At 44.4% G+C, this 12,354-nt stretch overlaps 1 protein-coding gene across 5 annotated transcripts in view; it reads right to left on the bottom strand.

The window, feature by feature from the left end:
• The window catches only part of TOM1L1 (target of myb1 like 1 membrane trafficking protein), a 163,014-nt gene that overhangs the window by 53,316 nt on the left and 97,344 nt on the right, over positions 1-12,354 (bottom strand). For all 5 annotated transcript variants that reach the window (XM_083148655.1, XM_083148651.1, XM_083148650.1 and 2 more), the window contains exons 7-9: positions 12,112-12,228; positions 6,652-6,785; positions 5,606-5,666 (exon numbers count right to left, since the gene is read on the bottom strand). In XM_083148655.1, the coding sequence (XP_083004781.1) occupies positions 5,606-5,666; positions 6,652-6,785; positions 12,112-12,228 (312 nt within the window). The remainder of the gene's footprint in view (positions 1-5,605; positions 5,667-6,651; positions 6,786-12,111; positions 12,229-12,354) is intronic.

Here is a 12,354-nt window from a genome sequence, read left to right on the forward strand (position 1 = left end):
AAATGCAACACCGCCAGCAGCTGTGTGTGAGGCGGAATTGCTGTCGTGATCCCGTGTAGAGGTTCCAGATCGCTCTGAATTAAGGTGAGCAGATCCAGAATGACATGTGGCGGTAACCGGTACCTAGTAAGTACCTCATCATCGGGCATAGCAAACAGAGTCACCCGTGTGCGATAGATTCTAGCACGTCCTGGCCTCCTTGGCCGACGAGTGGGGAGAGCCGCAAGTGCCCTTAGCCTCCTCTCCATGTAGCGCATAATAGCTTCAGCAACCTATAAAGAAATGAACATAAATACTGATGCACCTATGCACATAATGGCCATATCCCACTACAAATAGATTTGTAGCCTTCAATACGTACAATAGATGGGCGCCCCATGAAATCCCGCAGATCCATTTGACTCTCTAATGATGACACAATAATATGAACTCAATACACACCGTCCAAAACACACAGATAAAGGTGTCAGCATTTTTTGCCGACATCATGTACTATGACACATTTCATCTATTGCTGGGACATGTTGTCCTGCAATAGATGAACCCACACAGGTTTAAGACCTGTGAGTGAAATAGTGAACATGTGACATGTTGCAATAATAATACACCACTTTGCTGGCCCAACAATCTGTAGTCAGTGAGGCAATAGTGCATACATTCATACACTTACATTGTTAATGGATATCATATCTACAAGGAGCATGGAAGAGCTTACCTTAGACCCTGACAAGTCCAGATCTGAAGACAAATGATTCTAGCAGGAAGTCATTATTTATAGGGCTCTCACATGTGTGGTCTATAACAGTAGAGATGAGTATTGCATGACTTGTGGCCTGGATTCTCTAAGGGAATGGGCTACTTTTAGCTTGCACTAAAACGCCACAATACCACAGTAGTCATGAATGAAATGTCATGTCATGCTAGCAAATAGCATGTGTATTGAGCAATAGTCACAGGTGTATCAGAAGATTCTATGCAATGTTAGCATTGGTGACCAGTATTTCATGTCGAACTTTCGCCAGGTTTTACACAATGGAATTTCCGCCACCGTATGCGGCGCGAAAAACCAGCGACGTACGCTCACGCACGGAACGCAGCTGCCGCTGATGTCCGCCAAACAGATTACACAAACAGTATATAAAGGTGTATTAGAAGGTGACAATGTTGTTGCTAACATGTCTGGATCCCAACCAGAGGTGGACCCAGTGCTGCAGCAACTATTTGACCAGATGGACTCCAGCACCACCTATGTGCCACTGCACATGCGGGCAGTGGGTAATGAGGAGGCTGCTGGCCCTTCTCCAGCAGGGGAACCTGCACCTGACCATTCTACAGCAGGGCAACCTACACCTGGCCCTTCTGCAGCAGGCCAACCTGCAGCTGGCTCATATCCACCATCAGCAGAATTGTTTGGAACACAACAGGGGACTTCACAAGGTAGTACCATGGCCAGCACTTCAAGTGCAGCGACTGGTGCCAGGGGGCGTGGCCAGGGACGTGGCAAGGGGCGAGCCAGTGCAACAGCGGAACCACCCAAAAAAAATAAGGCATATGAAGCACAGGAGCTGGCCATCCTGGTTCCCCGAGCACGTGATTGGATAGAGTGTCCATCCGAGAGGCTGACACACACACGCAGATGGAAGATTTGGGAACAGATAACGGCAGAGATTAATGAAGTAGCGCCACAAGTTCGTGAGACGGACCATGTGAAGAAGAGGCAAGTTGTTTTGTGATACATGTGGCCAGTAATAGCCAAGTAATGATTGAATTGATGCTTAGATGCATTTAGCAAATGGCCCGTGAGGTTGTTACGATACACATACATTATTGCCATGTAATTTCATTGTGAGTTAGAGTAGGGTGATTGTGAATGTGTATTGTAACGGTTGATATCATAGTTGCATGTAATATTATATATGGGACAATAATCACATGTTGTAATATGTAGCACAGAGCAATGGCTGCAACAGCTAACATTGGGAGTGACATGTATTAATATGTCAACTTACATTGCAGGTGGCAGGACTTCAAAACCAACCTGAAGAGGAAGCTGACCAAGCGGTGGGACCACAGCCAGACATCTGGGGCCGGCCCCATGCCATCAGGGCTAGAGCTCACCCCCCTGGAGGTGATGGCCGAGAGCTGCATATCAGTTGAGGAGATCAGGGGGGTGAGCACTATGGATAGCGAGGCCCCAGCTGAAGTGTTTGCGTCTTTTCTGGAAGGTAAATATTGGTCATGCCATAAACTTGTGCAAGTAATTATCGTAGAATGTCTCCTAATTGTGTTTATCTTTGCCCACAGACACCCCACCGCTTGGTGACGACTCTGTTCAGGAGGTGGAGGAGTCCGTGCCACCTGGCCCCAGAGGTAGGCCTGTGCAGCAGCAGGCATCGGGCCAAGCCGATTTGGCCGCCTTGGCCGAGGTGCTTGGGGACATCAACCAGCAGGGAGACTTGGCATCAGAACGGGTGCGTAGGACCGAGGAGATCCTGGCGAGCTTGGTCAGCACCCAGCAGTCCATGGCTGCGAGCATGCAGGCCATGGCTGCAAGTGCTCAGGTGCTGGCCGAGCAAGCCACCCGCCAAAATGATCTCCTCCTCCACCATAATGAGCTTATGGTGGAGCTGGTTACCAGCAACAGGGTCCTAATGGCATCCGTTTCTGGTGCATTACCAGCGGCAACACTCCCTGCTGGCAGGAGGGGTAGACCAGCCAACCCCTCCACATCATCTGCTCCACCTGCCCCAGCATCTGGCCGTCCCCGAAGAGCTGCTGCACAGGCCAAGGAGCCTACCAAGGCCAAACGTGGTCGGAAATGAACTTGTGGCTGCATTAATCTCTGCCGTTATGTGTTCCCAAATCTTCCATTGTGCTGTGTGTGTCAGCTTCTTGTGTCCAATCACGTGCTGAGGGGAACCAGCTGAGCCCTTGCTTCATATGTCCTTTGTGGTTCCCCTGTTGCCCTCTTTTGCCTGGCATTACTGTCAGCTGTACTTGAAGTGATGGCCATGGTACTATCTTGTGAAGTCCCCGGTTGTGTTCCAAATGATTCTGCTGATGGTGCATATGAGCCAGCTGCAGGTTGGCCTGCTGCAGAAGGGCCAGGTGTAGGGTGCCCTGCTGTTGAATGGTCAGGTGCAGCTTGCCCTGCTGTAGAAGGGCCAGCAGCCTCATCATTTCCCACTGGCTGCATGTGCAGTGGCACATAGGAGGTGCTGGAGTCCATCTGTGTGCAATTATATTTGTTTTGTATTATTATTTATTTTGCGGCATTCCTGCCATGTTGTTTATTGTTTGTATGTATTATTTTATGGTCATTGCATCACACTGCCATTGACTGTGACATGAATATAAATAAATGTGTTTACTTTACCCAAAATGTGTGGTTTCATGAGTACATGTCAAATACACATGTGTATTGCTAGTATTAATATTCTGTCATGTCCATTGTTAGCAGTTTTAAAGTGTCTGACAAGTACAGCATATGTGGGTGTTTAGTACGGGTTCCTTGAAGCAGCAATGGTTTCAATTAAAGCACTGACAAGCGTCCTATTAGTGAGTAATGAGTAAAGGAGTAGATTCTATTGGGTTCAGGTGTTAATGGTTGTAGTCATTAGGCGTACGTTCGCCTACCGCATGAACGAGTGGTGTCCGCAAAGCAATAGTACACTTGTGGACACCGCACATTTCTGCCCTTTTTGATCGCGTGCATTCGGAGTGGTTTCCGAATGTACGCCCCCCAACATAAGTGTACTCCCCCGTGTCCGCCCATGTTTCCGCCCCGTTTTGCCCACTTTGAAACTACGCCCATGTGCCATTCCGCATGACGCCCATAATACGCCCATATTTCCCGACTGATTGCGGGCAACAGTTTTGGATGGGATTTTGCCGAACTGGTACGGAGTCTAGGCGTGGCACATGCGCGTTGCGTTCTCCACGCATGCGCAGACGGCGAAAAGACGCGATCCGTAAGAATGCGGTAAAGTCCGCGTCAATCAGAATAAGGGCCAATATCTTATGTCAATAAAAGAACATATATAATGGCACCTGTAGAATGCAATAACACAATATAACAGATCTCATTGGCCATATTCTTCACCATTTAATTAATTGAATTTCCATGTTGTGTACACCACTACACTTAGCATATAATAATAATTATTGTACAATTTATTCTACTCTTATTTCCCCATTTCTTTCCCCTTTGAGTTAAGTAATTAATCATATCAGTTTGTTTTGCTTTTTTAGTTCATTCAGTAGAGAGTTTGGGGTAAAAAACGGTGGCAAATTGTGTTGTGAGTGAGTTGTGTATTGTCAGATGCTGTATTTACTAACTACTTTCTCTGTATCCGCAGTCTGTGGCAGTGCAATTGTTCCATAACTGCCTGTAAATTGGGGCAAATGCATAAAAAAAACTGGACTTGCCTACCAAATGTAGGATGGTTGGGAGGTGTGTGTGTATTTGCGTGCATGCCTGTGTGTGTGTGTGATTGTGCATGCATGTGTTTGATATTTACTGATGGATTTAAATGTCAGGAATCACTGGGGGGAAATGCTTAAGTGTATGAATGCTAGCTAATGTTGGATGAAGGGAATGGAAGGCATTTCTAGTAAAATTGAGTATTATCGATACAAGGTTGGGGCTGGTTAAGGTGAAGGAATCCAATACTGTTCATTCAATGCTGGGAGTTCCAGTGGGTGACAAATACCTAATGCTTTTCTAAATAGGGCTGCAACTCACCAGCAATGCAGCCACTGAGCTTAAGCGTATTTCAGCCGGATTCAGTATTGAATCCCGGCGGTCGGGATCCCGGCGTTCAGAATCCCGACGCCGGAATCCCGACAGCGGAAATGCCGACAAGGGGGGGACGTGGATCGCCCCCCCTTGCGGGCTCGCTGCGCTCGCCACGCTGCGGGCCCGGTGCCTCGCTACGCTCGGCACACTCATTTATTCTCCCTCCAGGGGTATCGTGGACACCCACGGAGGGAGAAAGTGTTGGCATTTCGGCGGTCGGGATTCCGGCGTCGGGATCCCGACCGCCGGGATTGTAACTGCATCCCTTTCAGCCAGATGTTTTGTTAGTGGTCACTGGTAATTTGCCCTGAATACAGAGACATTTCTGCAGTAGCATATGTTACGCTGCTCACAAAGGGGGACCCAGATACCAATATACCAATTATAGTTGTATAAAAGCTTTTCCATTATAGTACAGGTTAGGTATCCCTTACCTGGATATCCCATATCTGAAATTTTCCGAAATCCGTATCTGGTCCCAAGCATTTCAGATAAGGGATACTACTCAACCTGTAGTAATAAAATGGGTTGGAAGTTGCCTTATCACTTTCTAAAGAGATAAACACACCTCTTGTGTGCTGATCATTCCCACTCCAGATCATTCCTACTCCAGTGGCATAGTGCCATGCATATTGTCCTGCCTCCTGTTGATTTGACCCAGCCTACTGATAAATTGATTCCGCTTCTAAAATCAAACTTTAAAAATCATTTTCATGACCAGTTAAATTCCCAGTCTGTTCATGAGCATATATGTTCCCTATGTGTACTATCAGCGACACAATGAACAAATAACATTTTCCATCTTACCCCCTGACTATCATGCTGTCGGGTGGTCTCCTCTGCCTGGTTACCTCTAGTGCGAGTGTACCTGAAACATAAGTTAATTAAAACTGAATCCATAATAAACATAATGAAATGTTTCAGATAACAACACTACAGATGAAGTAGAGGTAAATGCCTTGAAGGGTGAATGTTTTTTGCAGTGAATTAAATTGTTCTTCACTACAGAACTTGCAGATAAAACTAATACGTGGCCTGTCATGATATAGTACAAACAAATGACCTTACATTTACATTTAATATGAATGTTCAGTAAAAGACTGAACCAGGAAAGAAGTGAGAAGCAACATGGTAATATTTATTTATATTGGGCATGATTCAAAGTTACACACTACGACTGCCGAAGCTGCAAATGTGTACGCAGCTACTGTGCAGGAATATGCAAATGTTGCAGCAGCCTGAGTTTGTATTGAGACGAACTGTGTACAATGATGCAGCCTCGGCTGTAGATCAGAAGATTTATTATGAGATGTCAGAGCCACTGTTGTGAATCACAGATGCAGACAATCATGTTCTGAGAAACACAGGACACGTCTGCAGACAGCAGATAATCACTGAATGGCATACATCTCTGAATCAGTTACATATGCAATCATACTGTATTGTAAAGGTGCCTACACACTTATGCAACTTATCCGATGTAAGAAGTCACATAAGATCTCTCTCGAACTGAACCACCTGGCAGCTTCCCGAGCAGCAGGACTGCATATGATATACCGAATGCAATCCTTCTGCGTACAATGTAACACATGCGATCCCAGCCAAGCCTGCCAGAGACTGCCCGATCGAACAAATTTAGAGTACAGCCCTGGCTCCGGTCTGATGGCTCCGGTTTGAGACAGCACCGTGCAGCGGATTGAAAGTGAATTACATGCCATTTTTACACTTTTTATCTGATTTCTCGGAATCGGATGGAAAAAGGTCAAAATCGTACTAATGTATGAGGACCTTAACTTTCTGCCCATTGCATATAGGTAAATAATATAAATAATATAAATGGACACCGATTTTACCTTTTGTGTCTCAGGAAAATATTATTCAAATCATCATTAACTTGCACCAATTCAATGATGACATCCTCATTTTGTACAGTTTCCAGTAGCTTTAAGATCCTCGCTTGCATTTCCTGGCATGCTTTCTGAAGTTCCTGTTATAGTCCAATAAGAAGCGGCATTTAATGAGTGACATTATAGGAACATGCAGATTGTTCTGAAAGTAAACGTCACAATATTTCGGTTTTGTCCTTGTACGGTGTACAAGTGGAAGGAATAGTGGGATGATGCCTGGATTTTTAATGCAGATGTGTAAACCCTAAGTAAGAAGAACCAATTTTTATCATACATATTGGGTAGGATTTAGAAATAGGGGAAAAGGGACGTTGGGACAGACAGTGTAAATAAAGAAAATGCTGGCACTGCATAGTATATCCAAAGCTGCTGTAATGGAGGGAGTCAAACTCCTACGAAAATTATAGTATAGTAGAAAAAAAGATACAGTGCTAGTAGGGATCAACTGCTAAAAAAAGATCTATGTAGTAGATATTACCAGTACTAAAATATATTAAATGCATATAATGGTATAGCTGATAATTTAATTAATACATCAACATTTTCTTTGAAGATAAAAAAAACACAATATGATGTTCCATCCATGTTCAGTTGGATGGGACTTCAAGGACAATGCAGTCTTTAGTGGTACTTTTACACCTAATTCCACCTAAACCTGTTTTTGTCTCTCTAGACCTCTGATCCTCTGGTTGAGATTTTGCCTCTAAACTACTCAGTTTCTTATCTAATTTCTTCCTTTCTTCTCTCCTTATTCATTCCTCATTTTCCTTCCCCTATTTGCCCTAGGGCTTGATTAAACAATAGGCTGATTAGGCCTCAGCCTGGAGTGCTGGGTCCTGGGGGAAGGGGGGGGGGGGGGTAAGGCGCAGCACCGACACAGTAGATTGTGCAGGGATGGGAGTGCTTCATGGTGCCATTAGAGTTGGGTAAATCAAGGTCTTGTAACATTTCCCCCAGGAACTGTAGGAGCAGCAGTGCCTGCTGGGATTGCCGGTGTCACCGAGGCAGGGATGCTGTGAAGAGGAAATCATATTAAGGTGCCCATACACAGTACAATTATTGTATACAATTTAGACTAGATTGCATCGCATCGCATTGCATAGGTTTTGCAATGCAATGAGATGAGATCTAGTTAAAAAAGTATATGCAGCACATACTTCTTGAGCTGTGCGATGAGCTGTGTGACGGGAGCATGCATCTCATCGCACCCAGCAATTCTACCGTGTATGGGCACCTTTAGAGCTGAGATTGATGTCATTGCCAGCACTGCTAGGGCAATATGTGGCAATATTATTTGTGGCAAGTGAAAAAATTGGTGGTGGGAAGGGGGGATGGGGGGCAGCCACTTCTGTATAAGCCTAGGGTGGCTGGAACCCTTACTCAGGCCCTGTTTGCCCCACTTGTTTTTCCTTTTGTTTTTCCCCCCCTCATGTGTTGTCCACCCTTATCATGTTGTCCCATCTTATAGTTTAAGCATCATGAGTGGCAATATTTTTTCCTTACTTTTATTGTGATCATTGTGCTGTAATTTCTATGTTGTGACCAGGGGTTAAAGTGAGGGGGACGGGGTGGAACTGAGCTCTACCACCTCTAATGGTGAGGTGGAACATTTTAACCTCCACATTGGCCCTGCACAGTAATTCTTACAGGAAAGCATTCTAGTTTGCAGGGGGATGCCAAAAACCCAACCACTGGCCCTGTCTTTGCCTAATGGGGGAGGGGATGGGGTGTAATTAGGTGGCATAAAGAAATGAGGTCCCCCACCTCTGTATGACCATTTTATGCCCTGGTTGTGATGCTCTATTCATTTTTCACTTCCTTTTATTGCATGTCATATGCATATTTCTTCATCACCATATTTTTGTAATAAATATAAATCTATTTTGCACTAGAATGGTCATTCTATAGCTATGTAGGTGTGTATAGCCATAAAGGATAAAATAGAATTGTTACATCTTACTTCTACAAACCAAACCAAAGCCTCATATACAGGTTGCTGCTTTTTCTAGAAGTTTGCTTTAGTGACATGATTAATTGGGAATACTTACTGGAACATTATGATTCCTATTACCCCAGTCTGTGTCTGCATCCTTATTGTAAGATATAAAATGACAATGGGAAGGTTTCGCTGCTGACAATGCAGGCAGTGTAAATAGAATCTTCAAGTATGAATTCCTGTCCTGCATTCTCATTTGTAGCGCCTAGAGGCACAGCAAGTGATAGTGACTTGTGTAAGCTGACAAAGCAGTGAAACTACCATTGATCTACAGTCTCTGTCAGCAGACAGGAGCTAATACTGAGCCAGGAGCTGTGTTTGAATAAGAGAATGTGAATTCTACATGGTTACTGAGCAGTCTGCAGTCACCGCAGATAAGCAATGTGTGTCTGTGTGACAGGGGGATAAACAAACTAGGGAAGGAATGAACATAATGGCAAAGGAAGGGCACTGAGCAGGAAAATCGAAGTTAGGAGGAAGGGATGGGGTAGATGGTAGGAAAATTAAGTAGTCAAATTGTTGAAAACGAAGGAGGGAAGAATACAAATAGAGATAAGATTAAGGAAGAAAAAGTGAGATTAGCAGTGGGATAAGAGGTGATTAAAGGGAAGAAGGAAAGGAGGGATGAGAGAAAAGAAAGGAAAGGTGTGATGATAAAAAGGGAAATAAGGAGAAACAAATTAAAGAACTAAAAGATGTGCTGGTAGCGCCATTAACAGATTTATTCAACCAGTCACTAGATACAGGTGCAGTTCCAGAGGGCTGGAAAAGAGCAAATGTAGTTCCACTGCACAAAAGCGGAAGCAAAGAAGAAGCAAGTAACTACAGACCAGTGAGCCTTACATCAGTAGTAGGGAAATTAATGGAAACACTATTAAAATAAAGAATAGTGGAATATCTTAAATTAAACAAGTTACAAGATCCAAAACAGCATGGTTTTACTACAGGGAGATCATGCCAAACAAATCTTATTGACTTTTTTGACTAAAATAATAGATGAAGGGGGGCTGTAGATGTGGCATATCTAGACTTTAGTAAGGCATTTGACATGCCATGGTGTTCCTAATCTCCAATACTATATTTATGCCACACATCTAAAGGAAGCCACACTTTGGGTCTTTGGCCCTTATTCTGATCGGTGCGGATATTCCCGAATTCTTACGGTGCGGTCCGCACGCCACGCTGTGCTGCCGCGTGCGGCCATCGTCCGTAGAAACGCCCACGTGTCCTCCGCATTCGGACGGACTCACTCTTTAAGAACAGGGCGTGTTTACGGACGACATACAAACCATGCGTGTGCGGGGGAAACACTCAGATTCTGCACGGTATTACAGAGTATGCACGGGAATACCGCATCCGAACGGATGGCAAGCGGTCCGTCCGCACGGAAGCGGTGTATTTACGCAAAACTACCCACTTTTATGTCTATTCTGCAATACATCACATGACCCACTTATTCAATTACCTATCCTCATAAAAAAATGTTTATTTGGAATTGGAATCAATTATATGCCAATATATCCTTACAACCATGCCTAACACATGCATTGCACACATTAACCCTTACAGCAATTGAAGTGCAATGGTTTCAATTAAAGCACTGACAAGCGTCCTATTAGTGAGTAATGAGTAAAGGAGTCGATTGTATTGGGTTCAGGTGTTAATGCTTGTAGTCATTAGGCGTTCCGTTCGCCTACCGCAAGACCGAGTGGTTTCCGCAAAGCAATACTTGACTTATGGACACCGCACATTTCTATCGGTTTTGTTCGCGTGCATTCGGAGTGCTATCCGAATGCACGCCCCCCAACATAAGTGTACTCCCCCGTGTCCGCCCATGTTTCCTCCCAGTTTTGCCCACTTTTAAACTACGCCCATGTGTCATTCCGCATGACGCCCATAATACGCCCATATTTCCAGACTGATTGCGGTGCACAGTTTTGTACGGGATTTGGCCGAACAGGTACGGAGTCAATGCGTGGCACATGCGCGTTGCGTTCTCCACGCATGCGCAGACGCCGTAAAGACGCTATCCGAAAGTATGCGGAAAACTACGCATCAATCAGAATAAGGGCCTTTGTTATAAATATAAATAATTCACCACAACCAAATTGGACCAGTTACCATATGATGAAGGAAGCTGCATTTTGTTAAAGAAGAGGAAGATGCAAAAACACTGGATTTAATAAGGCTCCATTACTTTGGGTCAAAGGAGCTCCCATAGGTCCAACTCCCATATTTGCTCATATGTTTTTTTTTTTTTAGGAACATGAGCTGACAAAAAGAGTTGGTAGATTGAGGATAGCAGTCCTTTAGATAGAATAGAATAAAATCAACTTTATTGGACATGTATGCTTGTGCACACTAGGAATTTTTTGTGGATTTACAGTGAAGCATCAAGCAGGGATGAAGGGGGGGGGGAGGCATTACATACATTACATTAAGACATTACATGTGGGGAACAAATGCCCGTCCTGCTGCACAGCGCCTAGGCAGCCATCAGCAGCGCCACTGGTCACTGCAACAGCCAGGTAGGTAACATTAAGCAGAGACAGTACAGTTATCACATAGGGAGCACATACCCGCCGAGCTGAACAGCGCCTAGGCAGCCACTGGTCATTGCAGCAGCCAGGTAGGTAACAATACAAGCAGAGACAGTACAGTTATCACACAGGGAACATATTTGGCTGAGCTGCATAGCTCCTAGTCAGCCATCAGCGGCGTCATCTTGATCATGCTGCTCAAAGGCAGCAGTAATAATATTTTTATTTATGTAGCACTTTTCTTCCATGGTGCTGTAAGCCAGTAAAACACTCAAGGACAATATGTTGGGGGCAAACCTGAATCTTTAATGTGGTGCTACACAGATGCCAAATTTGAAGGTACAGCAAGAATACTGTAATAGAGATCTAGTATCGCTCCTTATTTTTTATGAAGCCCTGAAATGGGCAAACTCAGTGAGAAAAGTGAGACCATTGCGAATCCAGAGGATAAATTGAGCATCGTGAAAGCCTGGCAAAATACAGGGTTGTCTCATAGAGGGACTAAGAAAGATCAGAAAGGACACTTTCCAGTGTTGTCTGTCCCATATTCTGAGTGAGAAGGCAGCTATGGGGACTTGATGAAATGCCAAACTTCTGTTGCATGGAGGATCCAGAGTGCAGAAGAAAAAGGAGGAAACAACATCTCTGGATTCTCCACGCAACAGAAGTTTGGCGTATTTTTTAAAGTTATGGCCTCTATAAAGATGTCAGCAAAGAGAGCTCAATGAAGAGTGAGAAATTGAATGAGCCCTGTGGCTATAGACACTGTATACTTAAATACCATGGTTGGATTTATCGCACGCTCTACCTACAGCTATCTAACCAGAACCATAGTATAAAAGGATGTATAAAAGGATGTACAGATTATACCTGTAATAGTTCCATGTCTTCTGGTATCTCTGCTCCTGGAGGGTTCTCTAGTAATATTTCTGACATCACCTTCACGTTCATTTTCACCATATCCAGCTCACTGTATAATTTCCCGATCTGGAGAACACATCATACCATCATTCACTAATGTACTGTACCTTACCAACCAGACATTAAGGGGAGTATGCAATGTGCTGCCGCTATTTCCGACTTGGGAAATAGCGACGGCTCCCTATTCAATAC

Source organism: Crinia signifera, chromosome 6 (genome assembly GCF_055691185.1).
Source record: "Crinia signifera chromosome 6, ASM5569118v1, whole genome shotgun sequence".
NCBI lineage: Eukaryota > Metazoa > Chordata > Amphibia > Anura > Myobatrachidae > Crinia > Crinia signifera.